The sequence below is a fragment of the Drosophila bipectinata genome, chromosome 3R (assembly GCF_030179905.1).
Source record: "Drosophila bipectinata strain 14024-0381.07 chromosome 3R, DbipHiC1v2, whole genome shotgun sequence".
Lineage (NCBI taxonomy): Eukaryota > Metazoa > Arthropoda > Insecta > Diptera > Drosophilidae > Drosophila > Drosophila bipectinata.
In genome coordinates, this window is record NC_091739.1 from 18,658,383 (window position 1) to 18,677,918 (window position 19,536).

The 19,536-nt window shown below is 38.7% G+C and overlaps 3 protein-coding genes and 1 long non-coding RNA gene across 7 annotated transcripts; 2 read left to right on the forward strand and 2 right to left on the reverse strand.

Annotated features, from left to right (window-relative positions):
* Positions 1-1,292: 1,292 nt before the first annotated feature.
* On the forward strand, positions 1,293-6,694 carry PK2-R2 (Pyrokinin 2 receptor 2). 3 transcript variants are annotated; one of them, XM_070281439.1, is made up of 9 exons: positions 1,293-1,372; positions 2,487-2,560; positions 2,903-3,470; positions 3,814-3,979; positions 4,096-4,228; positions 4,744-4,942; positions 5,037-5,251; positions 5,398-5,511; positions 5,917-6,694. In XM_070281439.1, exons 3-9 carry the CDS (start codon positions 3,116-3,118, stop codon positions 6,532-6,534), a joined length of 1,800 nt encoding a protein of 599 aa, XP_070137540.1. In that variant the 5' UTR covers positions 1,293-1,372; positions 2,487-2,560; positions 2,903-3,115; the 3' UTR covers positions 6,535-6,694. The 3 variants fall into 3 exon arrangements, with proteins under 3 accessions (XP_070137540.1, XP_043067818.2, XP_070137541.1); XM_043211883.2 differs by having other exon boundaries at positions 3,213-3,470; XM_070281440.1 differs by lacking the exons at positions 1,293-1,372; positions 2,487-2,560; positions 2,903-3,470; positions 3,814-3,979 and having other exon boundaries at positions 4,211-4,314.
* LOC138926628 (uncharacterized) lies at positions 3,405-11,519 on the reverse strand. Its single transcript, XR_011443210.1, has 3 exons — positions 11,384-11,519; positions 10,791-11,303; positions 3,405-3,568 (listed from the first exon to the last, which is right to left on the reverse strand). It is a non-coding gene; the product is annotated as an uncharacterized lncRNA (long non-coding RNA).
* Positions 11,520-15,684: 4,165 nt separating this feature from the next.
* On the reverse strand, positions 15,685-16,893 carry LOC108130290 (lactosylceramide 4-alpha-galactosyltransferase-like). Of its 2 annotated transcripts, XM_070281819.1 has the most exons (3): positions 16,810-16,865; positions 16,356-16,753; positions 15,685-16,298 (listed from the first exon to the last, which is right to left on the reverse strand). In XM_070281819.1, the coding sequence occupies exons 2-3, from the start codon at positions 16,667-16,669 to the stop codon at positions 15,716-15,718; spliced, it is 897 nt and encodes a 298-aa protein (XP_070137920.1). In that variant the 5' UTR covers positions 16,670-16,753; positions 16,810-16,865; the 3' UTR covers positions 15,685-15,715. The 2 variants fall into 2 exon arrangements, with proteins under 2 accessions (XP_070137920.1, XP_043067600.2); XM_043211665.2 differs by having other exon boundaries at positions 16,356-16,893.
* A 1,181-nt stretch (positions 16,894-18,074) lies between these two features.
* On the forward strand, positions 18,075-19,483 carry LOC108130401 (beta-1,3-galactosyltransferase 1-like). The gene is made up of 2 exons (XM_017248805.3): positions 18,075-18,315; positions 18,379-19,483. The coding sequence occupies exons 1-2, from the start codon at positions 18,132-18,134 to the stop codon at positions 19,422-19,424; spliced, it is 1,230 nt and encodes a 409-aa protein (XP_017104294.3). The 5' UTR covers positions 18,075-18,131; the 3' UTR covers positions 19,425-19,483.
* The last annotated feature ends 53 nt before the right edge of the window (positions 19,484-19,536 follow it).

A 19,536-nucleotide genomic window follows, 5' to 3' on the forward strand; every position in this document is an offset into this window, starting at 1 on the left:
GGCTTTCGTCAACAATTGGCAGCCAAAGTTTTGACTGGGAAAGACTCTGCAGCACGTGCTTCGTATTTGCTTTGCCTTTGAGGGTACATGAGATTCTTTCCAAACAGAGATTAACATGGACATGGAGCAGGGCGCCCTGACAAAGGAAAGCCACCCCAACCTACCCATAGAGCTCTTCTTTTTTTGCTGTTTGTTTAGGACCTTGTTTTGATTAAGTGCCAAAAAATTGTTATGTATTATTTGCATAAAAATTGAGAAATTGAATGCATGCAATGGTTTTGATTTGTTTGGACTTTTTTGTACACATCGTATCGTGTATAAATAGATATGGCTACATTTTCTCGGCCTCAATAACGCACTAGCCGCAGGGAGCTAGGAAAACAGTGCTTTTATGAGCCTCAAAGCTCTGATAGATTTAGCCGCACATGGTCATAAAACTAAGACCCCGAGGGACTAATAAAATCTCCCTTTGACTGATCATAAAACCACGGAGTCATGTCGAATTTTGTCGGCTTGATGGCCGCAGCTCAATGGTGTACAAAGTATTTTCTCAAATTAATTTTCAGCAATTTAATGCCGATGTCAAAGGATTGTTGACACTTTTGGACAAATATCTGGCAATAATAAAAGTTTCCTCCCATGCAAAAACCAATTCATTTAAATTTTCAATAAAAATTGTTAATACTTTTGGGCATTGAAGCAGCTAAAGAAAAGCCCTTTAAAAAAATCCCTTTGTGTAAATATTAGCCTATATAGTCAACCTTCTGCTAATAGCCTTCACTTAAATGGATTGTGGGCGCATTGGATTAAGTGGACACGAAGGTCGGCATTTGCATTGTCCTTTGCCTGTGTTAACATAATAATCAAACAATTTGCCGCCCGGCCAAATTAATATGCCACTAAATAAGATAAAGTGCATGGCACTCCGATATTATTTGCATTTTTATTATCCTTGCCCTCGAACCCAAACCCTTGTGATATGAGAGCGCCGTCGCAGAGAGCCCCGAAAAGCAACCGGTAGTTGTGTTCTGTCGACGTCGCCGCTGGCTTCGACGCCGGCATCGCTGTTGCGTCGCTGTTATTGCCATGGCCCGAACGGGCTTTGTTCGCCCAGATTTTTTGGCCAAAACTTAGTCATTCGGATGCTGCGGCCAAATGCTGTAGCCGCTGGCGACGCACTCGATTTCAAAAATATCTCGAAAGAAATCCCAAAACAAGCGCGCTTTAATCGTTTTCGATTCCAAGAAGTGTTCTATAAGATCGGATCGGTGTCGTTTCGCTTATTATCAGAAAAATTAATTAAAAGCTTGTGCTAAATAAACTCCGTCGGTGCCGTCTGCCTCGTCAGTCATTAATCAACGTTTAGCACATGGTAAAAGCTGCTTAAACATAATGCAATAAAATCAACAGAGACACAAAATTATATACTATATTATCCGCCAAGGGGGAGGGGGCTAAAGCAAAGTGCAACGTACGAGTGCCAGCACAACAGAGTGACAAAATCAAAACAGTTCAAAGCAATAAAAAATAAATGCATTCAAAAGAATGTGGCAGGCATCGTTTGATAAATTTAAATTAAACGTGTTTTAAATGCACAAACGATAGCCGGCCGAGAGCTAAAAAGATAATTAATTGTCATTAGGTTGAAATGAAAAACCCCAAACAGGAGCACCGAAACAGTTGTGAACAAGTTGAGAATAAATAAAGAATTATCGGGCCAGAAGAATCTCCAGATTGCCTCGAGACTGACAGCAAACATTGACCCGTGCCTCCAGCCACGAGCACCGAGTTCCGAACCGCGAGCCCATTAGACCAAATACAGTGCAAAATCTATAATATTAAATGCCGTATGCAAAATGGCTACCCAAAAAAAAAAAACGACATAAAAAATGAGAGATCAAAAGCAACAAAAAAATATAAACAAAATGCTATTCGAACTCAGACTTTATGGGCATGGGCGGTGCATAATTTTGGTGGGATGCTACACAGTTTCGATCGATACCGCGAGACAACCGACATCGGACAACAGACATCGGACACCGAGACGAAAACAGAAAAATGAAAAAATGAAAACCAGTTTGATTGAATATACAAAATAATAAAACCAAATTCGACAGCATTCTTTAGCCGTGCATATATTGTAGAAACTTTTTTATGATAATGATAATGAAAACGTCCGAAAACGGTCAACAGCGGTCAGCAGTAAAACAAAACCACATCCAAATTCAAATAACAGCAGCCGAAAACACTCATCATGAATGGAATAAAACTATGTTAATGTTATTAAGTCACCCGGTGTCCATTAGGAGTTCTTCTCTCGAGCCGGGACGACCTTGAGTTTGGGTGGCATTTAATTCGTTTGGCAAACACCCGGCAGCAGGCCGGGAAGTGTGCCAGGTTGAGCCCTAAAGCAACTTTCTTAAATTCATCTCGTGTACACAAATATTTTGCCTAAATGCCACTTAGCAATTCAAATTAATTTTCAGCATCCACTTGCCCTGAGCCTGGTCTTCGCCTAGGACACGCCTGACTGCCGCCTGCCAGTTTCTCAGGATGCCAGGTAAATAATGTAGAAAGCGCCGTGTCTTTAAGGATTTGACAGCCTAGGGTGGACTTCCAATTTAATTTTTTCTTTTTTATCAGTTAATACATTTAATCAAATAACAAAATAATATTTATTGCATGTTTATATATTAAAAAACAAAACAAACCAAGCAGTATTAACACATAGTTATTATTTTTTGCTATGTTGACGAAGAACTTTCTTTTTTACGATCTTTCACTTTCAATAATTAACTTATCACTTTTGTGAGTCAAGAGAGGTTCACCCTAAACGGCTGTCCACCCTTAAAACAAACAAACATACCCTAAACACAACATTTTCCTGAACTCATAACAACAGGTTGTGAGTGGATTGGTCCTGGCCTAAGTCGAAACTGATGAGCCCAGCTTCGGGAGCATTATGAATACATTACCATTAAGGAGGAGAAAATCGATTGAAAAGACATAAACAGGAATCGAAAGTTGAAAAAAATTGGAAACAAAATTTAATAAGAAAACATACACACATACAAAACAAACAGATTCAGACACAAATACAGAGAGTCTTTTCTCCATGGCAGTCAAGATGCTGCCTAGTAACAGTTCCGGCCACTTGCCAACAGATCTGCAACTGTTTCACAATGAAAAATTCTTTTTAAATCTGACCCAAGTGTTAAACATCTCGGCCGACAACCTTACGAGCCTGCTGCAGGGGCTGGAGCCGGAGGAGCTGCTTCCCACGATGTCACCAATGGCACCAATGTCTCTGCTCGCTGCTCTTAGTGTGGGCTATGCCCTCATCTTTGTGGCTGGCGTTTTGGGCAACCTCATCACCTGTATTGTGATCTCCAGGAACAACTTTATGCACACAGCTACCAACTTTTATCTTTTCAATCTGGCTATATCCGACATGATCCTATTGTGCTCAGGTGAGATGAAGTTTCTCCATCTTTGTGGTGTAACAGGGCGTATGCGTAATGTCAAAATGGTTTTTTAAAACATTTTTTTACTTTGTTTTGGTAACAATCTGCAAAGAAAATAATTAACAACAATGTGATTTAAGAGATTAGTGACTTTTAAAAATGTTACCGAAAATCTTTCTGTTACGGCTAACGTGGCGTATGAGTAATGCCACAAGTTCTCTTCATATGCCTTTTAAAAAGTTATGGAGGAAAAAAAAACATAATTATTCAACATTAATTCCCGAAAGGGACCCTCATTATTGTGTTTAAAATGTATGATTTCATCATTAATTAATTCATTCCGTTTTAGGCATGCCACAGGACCTGTATAACCTTTGGCATCCGGACAATTACCCCTTCAGTGATGGAGTCTGCATATTGGAGAGCGTACTTTCGGAGACAGCGGCCAACGCCACTGTCCTGACGATTACCGCTTTTACCGTGGAGCGATATATTGCCATTTGTCATCCTTTCAGGTGAGTGGAAGCCCATCAAGAGGATGTCCATCCCCATGGCCCTTTTCATCACTCTCCCACACAGCACAATTTCCATTTTCCCCGACCAGAACTAATTGGTTTTCGTTTCGATGCAGGCAACACACGATGTCGAAGCTTTCACGGGCCGTAAAGTTCATATTTGCCATCTGGATAGCCGCTCTATTACTGGCCCTACCCCAGGCGATTCAGTTCTCAGTGGTGGTCCAGGGCATGGGATCCTCGTGCACGGTATGATTGATGGGTGGTCTTTAATCGCTGTCCCAATTATCGGGCATCCGACATAATTAAGTAATTGAGTTGGGCAATTAAGGGTCGTAAGTGTGATACTGTGAAGTGTGTCTGAGTATATTAAGATTCTGAAATTTTTTTTAATAGGCCTTAAAATGTATTTCTTTTAAGTAATTGATTCAAACTGAATTTTATAAATACTTGCGTCGTATTTGGTTTCTAATTAAAATAATCTAATACTTGTAACAGTTAACAAATATTCTCCTTTTTAAACAGTTCAGTTGTTAGAAAATTACTGTCATCTAGATCCTTTTTGAGGCGTAATTGGTTTAAAACCATTTCTTCGATTCTCTCAATTACTTAAAAGTGTTGACTTTTATAGACCTATCAGAGAAAATTCTCCATGGTGCTTGACTCAATCTAAAGAGATCAAATTTATGGCTTTGGGCTTCCGCCACAGTCATTCTCATATTACTGCGCCTGCTTACTTATATTTTGTGAAATATATTCTGCAGATGAAAAACGACTTTTTCGCGCATGTGTTTGCTGTGTCAGGCTTTCTTTTCTTCGGCGGACCCATGACAGCCATATGTGTGCTCTACGTGCTCATCGGTGTGAAATTGAAGAGGAGCAGGCTGCTGCAGGCGATTCCCCGGCGATGTTACGATGTGAGCCGAGGTATCAGCGCCCAAACACGAGTCATCCGGATGCTGGGTAAGGCATAGCTTCCTGGCTGTAGATAACTTATGGTTGCATCATCTTTATTGCATTTTTCATTTATTTTTTATTTTATTTTATTTTTTGTTAGTTGCCGTTGCGGTGGCATTCTTTATCTGCTGGGCGCCCTTCCATGCCCAGCGCCTGATGGCGGTCTATGGCTCCACCTCGGGCATCGCGTCGCAGTGGTTCAACGATGTCTTCAGCATCCTCAACTACACGTCCGGAGTGCTCTACTTCCTCTCCACGTGCATTAATCCACTGCTCTACAACATTATGAGCCACAAGTTCCGCGAGGCTTTCAAGGTAAGATTACCGCAAGAATTTCATTTTTTCGTTCCACTTCAGCTAATTAAAAAGTGTGGTTTCTTCAGCACACGGCGAGAAATGGAGTGCATCCAATATTTAATATTTTGTTTATGTAAATAATGAGTAAATTGTTTTTCCCTCAGGTAACCCTTGCCCGTCAATTTGGGTTGAGTGGCAAAAATCAAGGACGTGGCCTGCCTCACACCTACAGCGCCCTGCGGCGCAACCAGACGGGTTCCTTGCGCCTTCACACGACGGTGAGTAAACACTGAAAATATATTCAAATCATGATACTGCCAAGTCACTTCATATTTTGTTTATATTTTCCAATAAGTTTCTGTTGAATATTGGAAATATTAAACAATTCAAAGGTCTGAGGTTAAAAATATATTTAGCTTCGTTTACCGAAAATCTTTCTGATTATATTTATCAAACTATTTGAATAAAATTAGCAAAAGCTTATTGCTTAACGTGAATCATTATCTGGTTTTTTTTTATAGAGAGATTGGGTTGGAAATAAAACTAAATAAAAGAATTTTTTTAATGCTTCAAATGCAATTTTTTAGCTCTGAAGAACCCTATTCCATTGTTGGGAGTAATTAGCAATAATATTTTTACTGCCACTTTCCTAACCATTAGACTTCTTCATCTTTTCTTTGCAGGACAGCGTGCGAACCACCATGACTTCCACCACAACCACCACAATGCTGAACGGTAATGGAGCTGGAAGTCAGTCCCAGAGACTGAACCGAGTATCCTTGGACAGCTCCCAGCTGCAGGGTCAAAATCGCAGCCGCCAGGATCTGTTCGACAACCCCCGACGCATCCTGCAGTCTCAGATTTCTCAGCTTTCGTCTGTGGGCGATGCCCATTCGCTGCTGGAGGCGGATCTGCCATATGCCGATGAGCAAATGCATCATCAACAGCATCCCACTATGTGCTCCATTGACGAGCTGAGCTGCCAAAATGACGACTCGGGACTGTCGCGGTCCCGCCTTAAACTGACACGCATCACCCGTCCAATGGGGGGCGTGGCAGCGGGTGGAACGGGGGCAGGATCGCTGGGTGGTGACGAGTCAAGTGGGAAAGTGCGCAAGGCGAAAGCGAAAACGCTCAAGAGCTCGAATGCTCTCAAGGGTCTCAGGGCCAAATTCAATTGGCGTGCCAGACGCAAAGGCAGCCACAAGCCGCAGGCGAGGGACGCTTCGGTCGCGGAGGCAGCTGCGGTTCCCGGGACGGGGTGTGGTAACGACTCCTCCGACGAAAGGGCCGCTTTTTGAAGAGGCCCGGAGTCCATTCCATTGCCAGCTACACACACTCAACTGTGATACGAGCAGCAAGCGCCTCTTGAGCTTGTTTGTGTTTTTTTAGACAAATATTCCAGCTCCGGGTCAATTCTTTGTCCTTGCTTTAATTTAGAGTTTAGCTCAATAAGTTGTAATCGAGTCGCAATAAACTATTTAATTCAATTACCAAAATGTAATTAGTTTCATTGAAAAAAGATACACGTTCTTTCAATAAAATACTGTTTAAATGAAACCGTAGAAAGTTGCCTTAAATTTGTTTGGGAATATGACCTTAAGTTTCTTCGTTTTACGATTCATATTAAAGCGTATTAGGCAACCTATTTAAGCAATAAATATGGTCAATTAAAAGAAATTCTATATTTTATGTTCAACACGTTTTTGGCAAGCCTCTTTTCTTGATTTTTCTTTTAATGCGGCTATAATTTCACTGCCTGTGTATCGGATTAAAAACAGCTTCATTCATATCGAATACATGATTTCATTAGCATCACCCACAGCGTAGAATCATAAAAATATATATGGAATATATACACTGGCACATATAACCTATCCCGCAGAATGGCAGGAAATTCGCATTTCGATGATAACATACGAGTGTATCAATTAGATTTTATGTTTCTTTTTATTGTTTACTACGCAGCACGCGCACATGATTGGCTCCTATTGAAACTAAATCCGACGTAGCCGGATTCTGACCTTGGACACCAACTTTCTATTTATTTATGTTTTTATGATCCGACACGAGGGGAACATACTGGCTAGCTGAAAATCCAATGAAATGGCGGATGCGGAAATAACTAACAATGTGTCAATGTTTGTGTAATTCCGTTACGGGCTGATTTTATGTCCTGATTTAATGTCAAATGTGTTTATGCTTTGCATCTCGACGAAACTCTTGTTATTGACATTATCCTGGCCATGGTCTAACGCCGAAGTCATGACGTAAACAGGACGTACTGCCAAATGGTTTATGACTGAAAGTGATGACATTGAGTAATCGATTAAGAGGCCGCTCGAAAGTCAATCAGAATCACTCCAATGGCCCAAAACCGATACGCAAAAACGATGACAACGATGTTCCATCCGGCACTATGGGAGCCCAGGGAGTGCACAAAATTCGATTCGCCATCCGCTGAGTTATCGCCATCATTTGCACAACGAATGACAATATTTTGCAGTGGCCCAGGCTGTTCATTCATAATCTGACAATGCTGTGCCATGGAAACGATTTATCTTTATAGGCGAGAGCTTTGATTCGATATGTGTCGTAAATTGATGTTCCGATTTAAAGCCAAATATCTGTTAGTCGTAATATTAAAGCGCCATTCAAGCCAGACACGAGCCAAGGTCACCCAATTGACTTGTCTGGGCGGACAGCTCTCCAACTATTAAACTAATGCATTCTACGAGTCGCAATTGAGACGAGATAATGAACAACGGGCCGAATCGAGTAGACGGCCAACTTCTGGAACTGTAACAGCTGCAGGCGTTCAAATTGGCCATCCTACAGGAGTCGGTTACCAGTGCAAGCCATAGCCTTCTCGTTTGGCCTTTGTCTATGCCCCTGTGAGCCATAAAAATTGCCCCTTGTCTGCCGCACTTGTTCACAAATGTGTGCACTTGGAGAAAAAATATAGAAAAGTTATGCATTTAACGTTAGGAGAAACGTTGGGCTAAAACTGGCTTATAAAGAGAGCTTTATGATATATTCAGCACTCACTGAAATCAATCTGCTTACTGAGTATAATATGCACTTTAGGGTAAAACCAAGTGCCTTAAATTTGTTGAGTGCCTGGATAGTTGGCCCTGGGCCAAGCAAACTTATTTCCCTCGTCTAAAAATAAGGGGCTCAAAGCGAGTCGTTTGTAATCAAAATAAAAGCAACTTAAATTAAACGCTTTGAAATTATATTCCCTGGAATTACTTTTTTCTAGCTTTTATGAATGCTTTTTTGTTTCTGTTTTGGATTTACAAAAGGCCTTTTAACGAAACAGATAATTTAATTGCAAATAAAAAGAACACAAACATGATTCAAAAATGTGTAAATAAAGAAATTGGAAAATTTGTTGCCTTAGACATTTTTGCCCGTCTTGTAAGTCGATTAAACCTGTTGAGGAATAATATTAATTGCCATTCAATAATTGCTAGCAAATTTCAAGACCTTCATTAACCGATTGGTTTATCGATATAATGAGCCCTTGAATAGACGAGAAAATAGGCCAATAGACCGGATTAACCCTTAAACCTTTGTGTAAATATGGACGAAGGACCAGAAAATAAGCCAAGGTCCTGCATACTTTATTCGGTATGAATGGAGTGTGCTTTTCCGGACCGTCTTCTGGCCTTACCCATTAATCTCAATTTCGATGGCAAACATTCAATCAACCCAACGACGGGGGACTTTTGTAATTAAAGAGACATTAAGTGCTCGTTAAAATTAAAGTGGCGCTTAAAGGACCCAGCAAGAGGACATCTGCCACAATTGCCATGGCTCCTTCCTCCTCTTTGGTTACCGTGTGCGAAACTTAATGGCCTATGCAAATCGAGAACTATTTACATTATTGTTTGAAATTACAGCGTAAAAAATGCGCAAATGGAGCATGGAAAGACTTTTGTTACTAGAGTTGAGACTATGTATACAGGGAAATGGTTTTATCAGAAAATTAAATTGCTTTAACAAATTCAACTGTGAATCGTAAAAAATAGTATTAAGCAATCAATGTGTATCAATGAAGCAAGCATTTAAAATCAAAACAAATATTTCACTAAGGAATTTCACTCATCCAATCGTATTTTATCTAAAAGCTTGTCTAAATCCCATTTAACTATTAGTGTTCGCCGTTCTATTTATATTTTGAGGAATTTTTCCAAGAGTCTGTTTGTGAATGCCAAAAAACAAACTGAACGAAATATTTCAATCATAAAACAAATTTTTCTTTGGTATGAAAAATAGAAATACTGACAACCATAGACTGAAAATCGATCAAAATCCAATTGAAGATATTTTCAAGTTGAACCAAAGTCGAGCCATTAAAGCGACTATTTGCCAAATCACTTGACCATCGCTGGCATTGGTTGTATGCAGATTATGGCTGTTAGTGCTGTCCTGACTCCACTACTCGTGTCTGCCTGATCCTTGTTGTTGGCGTTGTCGTGGGAAAGTGCATAAAATTTATTCTGCCTTGTCACTGGCAGTAAAATTGTTGGTAAAGAAGTGTCATAAAAAGCCTTTAATGGCGCGACTGTCTGTAATTAAAATCCCACACGCGCCGCCGCCTCGAATCTCCTTCGGCATAGGCATGCATGGCGTATACGTGATGTGAGTGAACTTTAAGCCAGCTGCCCTGCCCGCTGATGCGACTTTAAAATGCAGTTCAAGTGCTTTAATTAAATTGTTTCTGTGATTGTATCGGTTCGTTCGTCCTGCTCCATATCTTCCATTTTCGACCACTTTATGTTAGTCTGTCTAACATTTACATTGGAGCTCGGAACATTGTCTGTGGCCGGAATATGACACTTAATTTATGGCCATTTGTTTTTCGCTTACCAAACAGGCTCATAAATACACAAAAATGCCACGCCAAAAAATAACAAAAATCCAGTAACAAATGGCAAATGCCGGTCGCTTAAATGGAGCAAAAGTTGACCCTCGTTGCATTTGATAGTTTTTCTCTTATGCAACTTTCTCTGATGGAAAAAAAGGTTATAGATTTAATTTAAAGCAGACACGAAGTTAACAGTATTTAACAGCACTCCAATTATTTCGAAACTTTTCGTGTGCACACGCTGCGGATACTTAATTTTCCTGAGGGTAAATAATGGCAAAACCATTTGAGTTTCGTTTGAATTTTGCGATTTGGGAGCGTAAGCGTAAGCAATATCCGTTAACACGTTTCCATTGCATTGCTTCTTTGAATGGCCAGCACCCATAGTTTGTTTATGCCATGCGCCAGGCATTTGTCTTGGCACGGCCCGATAAGCTGCGTTTATTGGCAAAGTTTCGATGGGACCGAACGGGGTGCTGGTCAAACGTTTATTTGAATTTATATCCCAGCAAATTGTGCGGCTGTTCCTGCTGCGCTGGTTGCATTTTAATTAGAAACTACCAGAGACAGGATCTGTGTGAATGCCATCTAAACTTTTAATCTTACACTACAGAAAATTCTCAACTTAAAACAACACTTTAAAAATGTATTAAAAAGAAAGTATATTGCTTTAATAATATTTACCTTGAAAGTGCACTTTTCCGTGCATAAATATCTCTCATAAATCCTAGACTCCCGCCTTTCCACTGCCCACAATATGACATCTTCTGGTCACGCCTGTCCAAGCCGTCAGACAATTGCGGTGGGCGCTTCATTCACACGAGATTCATTAACATTTACAATCGCTTCATTTTTAATGAACTGACAAATCTGTGCGGCTTCCCCGACCTCTTGCCAGGCAATAAATAAATCTGCGCACACACACAACATTTTTGTCGCGGGCACATAAATCTTTTTTTTACACAGAAATCTTTCAGGCGTATTTATATGCAAATTAAGATGTTTACAATATTCCCGATGGCTATACTTTGATCTGGGCCAAAAATGAGACGCGATACCCTCTGCTAAGACATTGGCCACAATGTCGGCACACAATGAATCATAATTTTATTGACGAATGAGGTATTTGACTCTAGCAGCGCCAGCCGCGTCGGCAGAAGCGACAGAGCTTCAGTTCCTTGGAAAAAAATCGGAAACCTGATTATAAATAGAAATGCATATAACAGAAGTCAATTATGTTTTTGTCCGTATAGGAATATTTTATATAATTTTCTTACATGGGGAATTTTAGATGCTCTAATTTTTAAAGTTCCTAAATCATTAAAAAATTTTATCTTGTTAAAAGTCTTTGTAGAAATTAAGATCGCGGTAATAAGTCTCATCCCTAGCAAATAAACGCTTCCAGGATTGACTTGACTTAACAACTTGTTTTCCGTGTCGGCGTAAATCAAATGCCACTTTGTTGTGCTGCCAACACACCACCCATTCCGTTTATAGTCTTGGCTGTGGGAGAAATTCAATCAAAATATTATTGTATATCGTACAAATGGAAACCGTCGACGTAGTCGTCACTCTTTCTCGGCACTCGGTGCAATGTAAGGGAGCACAATGAGAAGTCCCACCCACCTACCAACCACTCCGCCTACCACCCACCCAACACCCACAGTGTCTTGTCCAACGCCCCTTGAATGCGCCATATAAATGAGCAGTAAGTGACGAGTGTGTTCTGCGAACTGAGCTGTTTTTCATGGCTTGTTTACAATTAATTAGGATTGTTATGTCGCCATTCGATTCAATAATATCTTTGTGCTATTCCTTATTTTTATAATAACCCGTCATAAATTTGCGGCCTTGTTTTGGTAGCTCTGAGCATTAAAACGGATTCCGCCAGCCATTATGGCCCACGTCACGGTCATAAATTAAGGATTGATTTTCCATTGATGCGTTTCCTTTTAATTTTCTTGGCAAGCTTAACTCTAAAAGTTCTTATTAATTAACAATTTCTTTTCCCTTTCAAACTTTGCCAATTATTCTGTTTTATTGCAGTGAAGCGAAAATGTTACTCTTCCGACTGGTTGCATTTGTTGCATATTTTTTTTTTGCATGCTAATTAAGAAATGAATTTCAATCAGACTTCTAAAACCTGTTATTAAACCAGAACCAGAATGGTGGTTCAATATTGTTGTTTTGGACATTTATAAACAGTTTTTTGGCTTGAATTCAGCACTCGATTATTTATTTTTGTAATCTACAAACTAAAAATACACTTCCGAGAATGGATGAGAGAAATACCTCTTAAGCTTATATTTTATGGGTTATGTATCATAATTATGAGCACCGCCATCTATTTTTACGTTGCTTAATTTTAAACTGAGTTTCCGACGGCATTGATGGTCACACGCCTTTAAAAAACGTTGCTGAATATAAATTTGTTTATGAATAATTGATAACCCGTGCCATTTGATGGGTCTTGTTTTTTTCGTGAGACATATTTACTTTACTAAAGAATTGTGTGTTTAACTTCGAATGCCTAACTGCATACATTTAATCAAATTCGAGATTTTTATCAGAAAACTAGTTTTAAATAATTTTTTTAAGGTTTTTTATTTTATTTTAAAATTCTTATTTTTATCTGGACCTCGTTATAAGAAAGGGGAAAGGAAAAAACCACAATGAATCGAAAAATTCATTTTATTAATACAATTATTTGTCAAAATACCAGTTTTTATACATATCGAACATCTTTGTAATAAAATTACTCAAATAAAGTTTTTTTTTTAAAGCAACAAAGTGTTTGCTTATAAATGTACTTTGGTAATGGGAAATCGCCTGGGAAAAGGCGATTGAATTGCAGTTTAGTAGACAGACATACTCTGCGTATTCCTTTATGTCAGCTTCGATTAAACTGGCTTTTCCAAGTATAATATGTAACATCTTCGCAAAAATACGTGCAAAATGCCTAAAACAACAACATTTTCACGCCCTCTAAGATAAGAAACAGGATACAATGACTGGGTCTGGGAAAAAGGTGTAAGGATTTGTATTGTGCAAATACAAAGATTCAAAGTCAAACAGCTGAAATTGCAGCAGCCCGCTTGACTTGGGCACAAGTCCCAAATGGATGCTTGAGTCCGTACGTGCCGAGTGGATCGAACCTCGCAGGCGGCTCGTGTGAAACTGGGCGGATTGGAAGGATTTCAAGGAGTGCGATGATAGGTAGTTGAGGCGGTTGTGGGTGGCTGACAATGGAGTGCCAAACGCACTTCTCGACATGTTTGGCATGCAGGATATATTGGCGTTAGAGTGAGCCTACTGAGGGTTTCAATTTTTTAAATAATTGAGCAAACCATAAATATTAAGTATCGGGGATAGATTACTGATAGATTACAGTAGCATGGTAACATTGCGTATGAGTAATAAAATGGTCATTACTTTTAGCTATAGTACAAGTAAAAACAATTTAGTAAAGTTCACCCTATAGCTGAATATTTTCAGAATTTCCACTTGTTTCAACATATTTAAGATATAGCTGCTAGCACACTCTCCTAATTGCGATGTATGTGCCTGGCATGGCTGGCTCTTAATTAATAAAGTGTTATGCAAAGCAATCAGTGCGGGTTAAGTGGTTGAGATTCCGGCAAAAATTTGCAGCCTATAAATCCCATTCAATTTTCCCATCGATTCGCTAGGGCGCGCCCTAAACTGCTGGCCGCGAAAAGTGTGCTACTATATTTTACGGCTTAATTGTTCCAGCACGCCCACCTCAGAGTGTGCGAGTGGGCGAGGCTGTAGTCGATTTAGTGAAAACGGCACAGCGTCCATTTGAATTGCAAACATGGCTCATACATATAAATGAAATTGAGAGTTTATTGCACACTCACTCGGATCGAGTTGGCTTTATTTTGCTGGCGTCGCCTTTCCACAGAATTGCTTATTTATTTCATATTTATGCGTTATGACGGTCCCAGTGTGCCATGCGTGCGGGTGCGTATACGTGATATGAACAAAGACGTATTAGTGAATTTAAAATAGGAGCAGAAAGCCAGCCTTTTTAGCCAGGCCAGTAAATTGAATGCTTCAATTGCTTTTAGTCTACGCTATCCATCGAGACAAGTGATAGTAAATTCGCACAAAATGGTACGCACTCAAATTTATTGTGTGGTTTGCCCAGTAAGGGTTATCTGTGTAGGTCTGGGCCGCTTATTGTTGTTGGTTCTGTTGTTGTTGTGTGCGTAAAAATGATGAAGTTCATCGAAACTATTTGACAGCCTTTGACTTTTATGTCGCATAAATGATGTCCTTCCATTGATGGGTAAAGGTCCCGACCCAGACACAAGTCGTTTCGGTCGCCGTCCATAAAAAGTGGAGCATTTGGGCGTGTGTCCCGGATTAGCATCTTGTATCAGGCATTAAGGAGTTAACAATATTGTGTAAATACTATGAGTGGAATGGGACTTTAAAACCAAATAAGTTTGTCTTTCTATTTATACCTCGAGAAATGTGTCATGAAGAACTTCATTATTCATTATTATTATGGATGTTCAGTTGATTTATGGCTTTTTATTTTTATAACCTAGACTGAAGCCTGAATAAATGAACTAAAATAATAAGCTTACCAAACCTCAACACTCATGCTAACAATTTAAAGTTTACCCAATTATTTGATGCTAAAGGGCAATCCTCAAGCATAAGCTACCTACAAAGTTTTCACAAAACGTACAAGAAAATTTTGAATTAGGATCAAACTTCTGCTCAACTGGGTGCAACCAAAAATGAACTTAAATTCCAAGCCATTAGGACGAATTATGAAAACTTTTTGTGGTTGCATTTTGTCGTGGGTGCCACATCTTGCCAACATATGGTGCAGTTTATGAATTAAGAGCCATTAATTTCTGGTTTCGCTGCTCACTTAACTAATTGCGTTTTCCAAAATGAAACTGAATTTGCGGGGACACTCTTCTATGCTAATTAGTCATCCGAATATTCATGTTCTGCCATGCACACCCACTCGCAGTTTTAGTTTTAAGCGAAAATTGGACAAGTCCGGGGCTTTGCAAGTGCCGTCTAGACTTTAAGCCAAATTGCAAGCGTGTGTGCCAGATAGACATCTTAATTGCCTGGGATTATGATGAATTCGGATTCTGTCTAAGGACAAGTTTTTCGGGTGTCGTTAGTCAGCAGGCCGTTGAGCTCGCTATTTGAAAATCCTCAAATTTAACCACTTTTCTTTAGTAACAAAGTATTTTTTTATTTTTTTAGTTCAGGGTAAAGCTTACAAGTTTTTTTTTCTGAATAGTTTTCCGCAAATAACTAATAATGCATCGTGTTCTAGTTATTATTAATTTGAACTCCAGCTGTGTTGACAAAGTGCACGGGCTTCGAAAATTTATTCAAGCTAATGCATTAGGTGAAGCAACCTTTAAAAATCTAAATTTATTTAAACTTATTCTTTTACTATTAATTATTCCGTTTTATTTTTATGTAAAAATTATCCTGACTAAATTGAAAAGATTTATATTTCCCTGTTATATAAAGTTATTCACATTTTTTTTACCACACACCTTAAAAAACACCTTAATTTTTTTTTTTTAGAAAACCATTTTTTTTATTTAGAAAACACCGCCTAACGTATTGTAGACTCGTGGGCAGTTCTTTTCTGCGATCATCCGGAACGCATTTTTCGAGGTAGTCGTTACAGTCTCGTTCTTTGACAAATTATTCCACAAATGTGCAACATACGAATTCTTTATGGCGATCATTGTTTCCTCCAGTTTATCAGAATCAAAGAAGTTCTGCCACTTTGACCAATGTACGGGATAAAATGCATCAGGTCTAAATACCTTAATTCCTGAACAGTGTGCCAGTCTCAGGAACATTTGTGGAACTTGATCGGTTTGGCACAACTTCTTGGTCACCCGGGTTACCACACCCGGCCCGTTATTGATCCAAATGCTTCCATTGAAATTATCCCGTAAGTCATATACAAATTGTTTCGCAATATTATGACCTGTAGAAGTTGCGGCAATTTTTATTATGGCAGAGTTAATGGAACCCAAGTCCTCTGCACCGACGCAGTTTGATGGCAAATGCTCCAGATTTCGAAGCACAATTGCATCCATATCGAGGTATATGCCCCCGAAGCGGTAGAGAGTCATAAAACGTAAAAAATCCGATAGATGAGAAAAGAAATATCTTAGGAGGATATTCATGGAATAAGTTGGTGTCTATAAGAAGATTTTTCATACTTACTTTGAGGTGAATATATCGCCTTTTTCCAGCCATGATTCAAGCGGAGTTCCGGCAGCGAAGCTCCAGATATTTAGACTTCGAAAATGCACATTAGCGTAGCTGGATACGACTTCTGCTAATGGATCTCTACCGCCCGTTGGCCTGTAGGTTGAACCAACAAACATAATAAACACCTGGAAATTGGGATTGTGCCGAGCCGCAGATTCGATGGCACAAGCTTGGCGAGGGCCCAGTTTTGGCCTTCTGATCGGGTCGTTCACGTCCGGATGGTACATGGTTTCGATGAAAAATATGCTCTGACCGGGAGCTGGCATCTGATCTGAAACCAAAATATCATCGAGCTGGCACGTCCCCTCAGTGTCACTACAATATTTTCCATAGAGTCTAATAAAAATAACCTTTGTAACGAAAAATTGCAATATCGTTATAAAAATTATTATTTTTTTATGCTGACCAAGACGGTAACGCATATCAAGTTCAGGTAAGAAAGATTAGAGAACGAACTGCAAAGATGACGTGTAGGTAAGTGACTGACGGCCACTTCTAGTTCTCTTTATTCTCATTGCAATAATATTGCAATTATTCTCATTAAGAAAACGAAACAATATTTTATTTAAACACCAGAGTCTAAAGTATTTAACAAAAAAGCTTTCAAACTGGTTCAAAGCTTGGATTAAAAACGTTATTAATTATATATTTTTTTTAAACCGATGCCTTTATTTCTTTCTAATGTATTTATTCTCTAATTTATATTTAATATAAAATTATGAATGATTATTAAAAGTATGTTTTAGATATTTATTTTATTTGCTTAACCCTTACAGAGAGTATTATAATTTTGGGCAAAAGTGTCCAAGGCAGTGAAGGGTCTCCGACCCTGTAAAGTATATATACTCTTGATCAGGATCACCTCCTATTCCTCCCTTTACGCGAACTAGTCAGATTGATTGGGATTTGGTTATTGGTGATTTTTGAGACAGTTTTGTTTTTTCTGAATTATATTTTTGACATAAAAATAAGAGCTTCCAAATTTTATTAGAATCAACCACTTTTGGTATTTTTGAAGATGAAAGCTTGTGTTATTTGTGGACAAGGGAGATACTATTTATACTATTAACAACTTTAATAGGTATTGCAATTTCTTACCCTGCCTTGTAACCTGACAATAGTACTCATTAAATTGATCGGATTAGACGGACGCGACGATATTTGCACATAAGGCACAAGGCATTAGCTAAATTCAAGCCGAACTACATTCGTATCCGATAGGTGCTTAGGAAAGCTTCTCTCGATAATTACCTAACAAATATCGTGTGCGTCTGTTCTTTGCGCAACTGACTAGACAGTCAAATACATACCCTTGCAAAAGGTGTTTTAGAAGACAGCAGCTTGAAGCTCAAAACTTTATAAGGAATTAAATTGATCTTCATATACCAATTATATGACGACTCATTCTTATATTTACAAACAAAATGTAATATTAACATCGAGGAGCGTATTGACTACATGTAGTTCAAGTAAAATTTTATTCGGACATGTTTCGGAAGAGACCTGTCCCATTCAATAATAAGAAAAATAAGCAGCCAATGAATTTTTCCAATCTATATTTATCCAGACTGAGGAGCTGTAAACAGAAATTTTTTTATTCTTTAAATATTTTTTTAAGTTGTACAAATATTAGATAATAACACTGAGTTTTTGCATGATAGGTCTGCTGGAATTTTCTCGTTTCAGATGATCTGCACACTCTCATAAATGTAGTCAGAACGTAATGACATGAACCGGCTTCGTAAAATAATTATGTTTTTTATTACATATTTGACGCGAAAACCTTTTTTATGGCTATTTTCGCAAGCCTTATTATACGTTCCGATTTTGTTTTCGTTATACTTGATGGTTCGAATAAACCAAGTCACCGAAGAATTTAATTCAAAAATAATTACAGGATTTGAGGAAACAGGTAGGTATACTTTTAGGAATCATTTTTAACATTTAAAAAATATTGTGTACATCTTTTTTCCAGCCGAGCATAGATTTTGGAAGCCGAATGACTCTTACAACCTGAGAAACTACATTGAACCGTTTAAGGACACGGCATTGATTATGCCATCTGGTCTATGTAAACAAAAATCATTACTGACTATTTTTGTGGCGTCGCGTGTAGATGGATTCCAGACGCGAAAAGTAATACGAGAAACCTGGGGCAATACGTCCCGTTTTAACTATCCAGAATTTAACAAAATGCATGGTCACCTTAAAGGATTATATTATCCTTTATTAGAAAGTCGGTTGGTTCTATATGCGGAGCACTTAAGGAGGAAAAATTATAGCCTGTTCGCTATGGTTGAAATTGTATTCATAGTTGGGCGGAGCACATCACCAAACCCGGACTTCATCTTGAGGCAACTTCAGCAAGAGGCGGATCACTATAATGACATCATTCAGGAGGATTTCCTCGACACATACTACAACCTTACTCTGAAGTCTGTTTTAGCCCTAAAACATGTCAACAATAAGTGCTTCAACAGTTCAGCCTACTTTCTTAAAACGGATGATGACTGTTTTGTAAATGTTCCAAACCTAATACACATTCTGCTCGGTGGGACTATTCCTGCTTACAAGTCGCATCGCAAAAAGCAAGATAGACTTACGGCAACCAGAGGAGTTTTGATGGGACACGCGTTTAATAAAAACAAACCAATTCGATATTGCTGCACAAAATTTTATGTGCCCAAGTATATTTACCCAGGCTCCATGTTCCCAAAATATTTGTCCGGTTCGGGGTATCTTATGTCGATAGATGTGGTTCGGCGATTGTATGAGGCTGCCTGGAGTACGAGAATGATTCACATTGAGGACCTCTTTGTTACGGGGTTATGCTCTTTAGCTGCTGAAGTGAATCCGGTAAAAAGTCCACTATTTATTTTAAACAACTCACATAAGACCTGCTTTATAAAAGGAAGTGTTGTTCAGCATGATGTTGGGATCTCCAGAATAAAAAATGTATTTAATAGATTTACAAATAATAAAACAATCTGTCCGATTAAATCTTCCGTTCCTATAGTTTAATATACAAGTTGTGTGTTAGGAATTCTAAAAAATATTTAAATGGTAATAAGCTTTACTTACATGTAATTTTTATATCTGAAATAAACAATCCTGGATTTATGTGAAAGGGTTC

Excerpts from the sequence above, each read along its gene's own strand:
- PK2-R2 (XM_070281439.1), top strand. The coding sequence starts at position 3,116 with ATGGCAGTCAAGATGCTGCCTAGTAACAGTTCCGGCCACTTGCCAACA. Across the intron at positions 4,943-5,036 it reads ACGAGTCATCCGGATGCTGG|TTGCCGTTGCGGTGGCATTC; the intron begins GTAAGGCATAGC and ends ATTTTTTGTTAG. Across the intron at positions 5,512-5,916 it reads CCTTGCGCCTTCACACGACG|GACAGCGTGCGAACCACCAT; the intron begins GTGAGTAAACAC and ends TTTTCTTTGCAG.
- LOC108130401 (XM_017248805.3), top strand. The coding sequence starts at position 18,132 with ATGAACCGGCTTCGTAAAATAATTATGTTTTTTATTACATATTTGACG. Across the intron at positions 18,316-18,378 it reads TACAGGATTTGAGGAAACAG|CCGAGCATAGATTTTGGAAG; the intron begins GTAGGTATACTT and ends TCTTTTTTCCAG.
- LOC108130290 (XM_043211665.2), bottom strand. The coding sequence starts at position 16,825 with ATGCGTTACCGTCTTGGTCAGCATAAAAAAATAATAATTTTTATAACG. Across the intron at positions 16,299-16,355 it reads GGCGATATATTCACCTCAAA|ATATTTCTTTTCTCATCTAT; the intron begins GTAAGTATGAAA and ends TATCCTCCTAAG.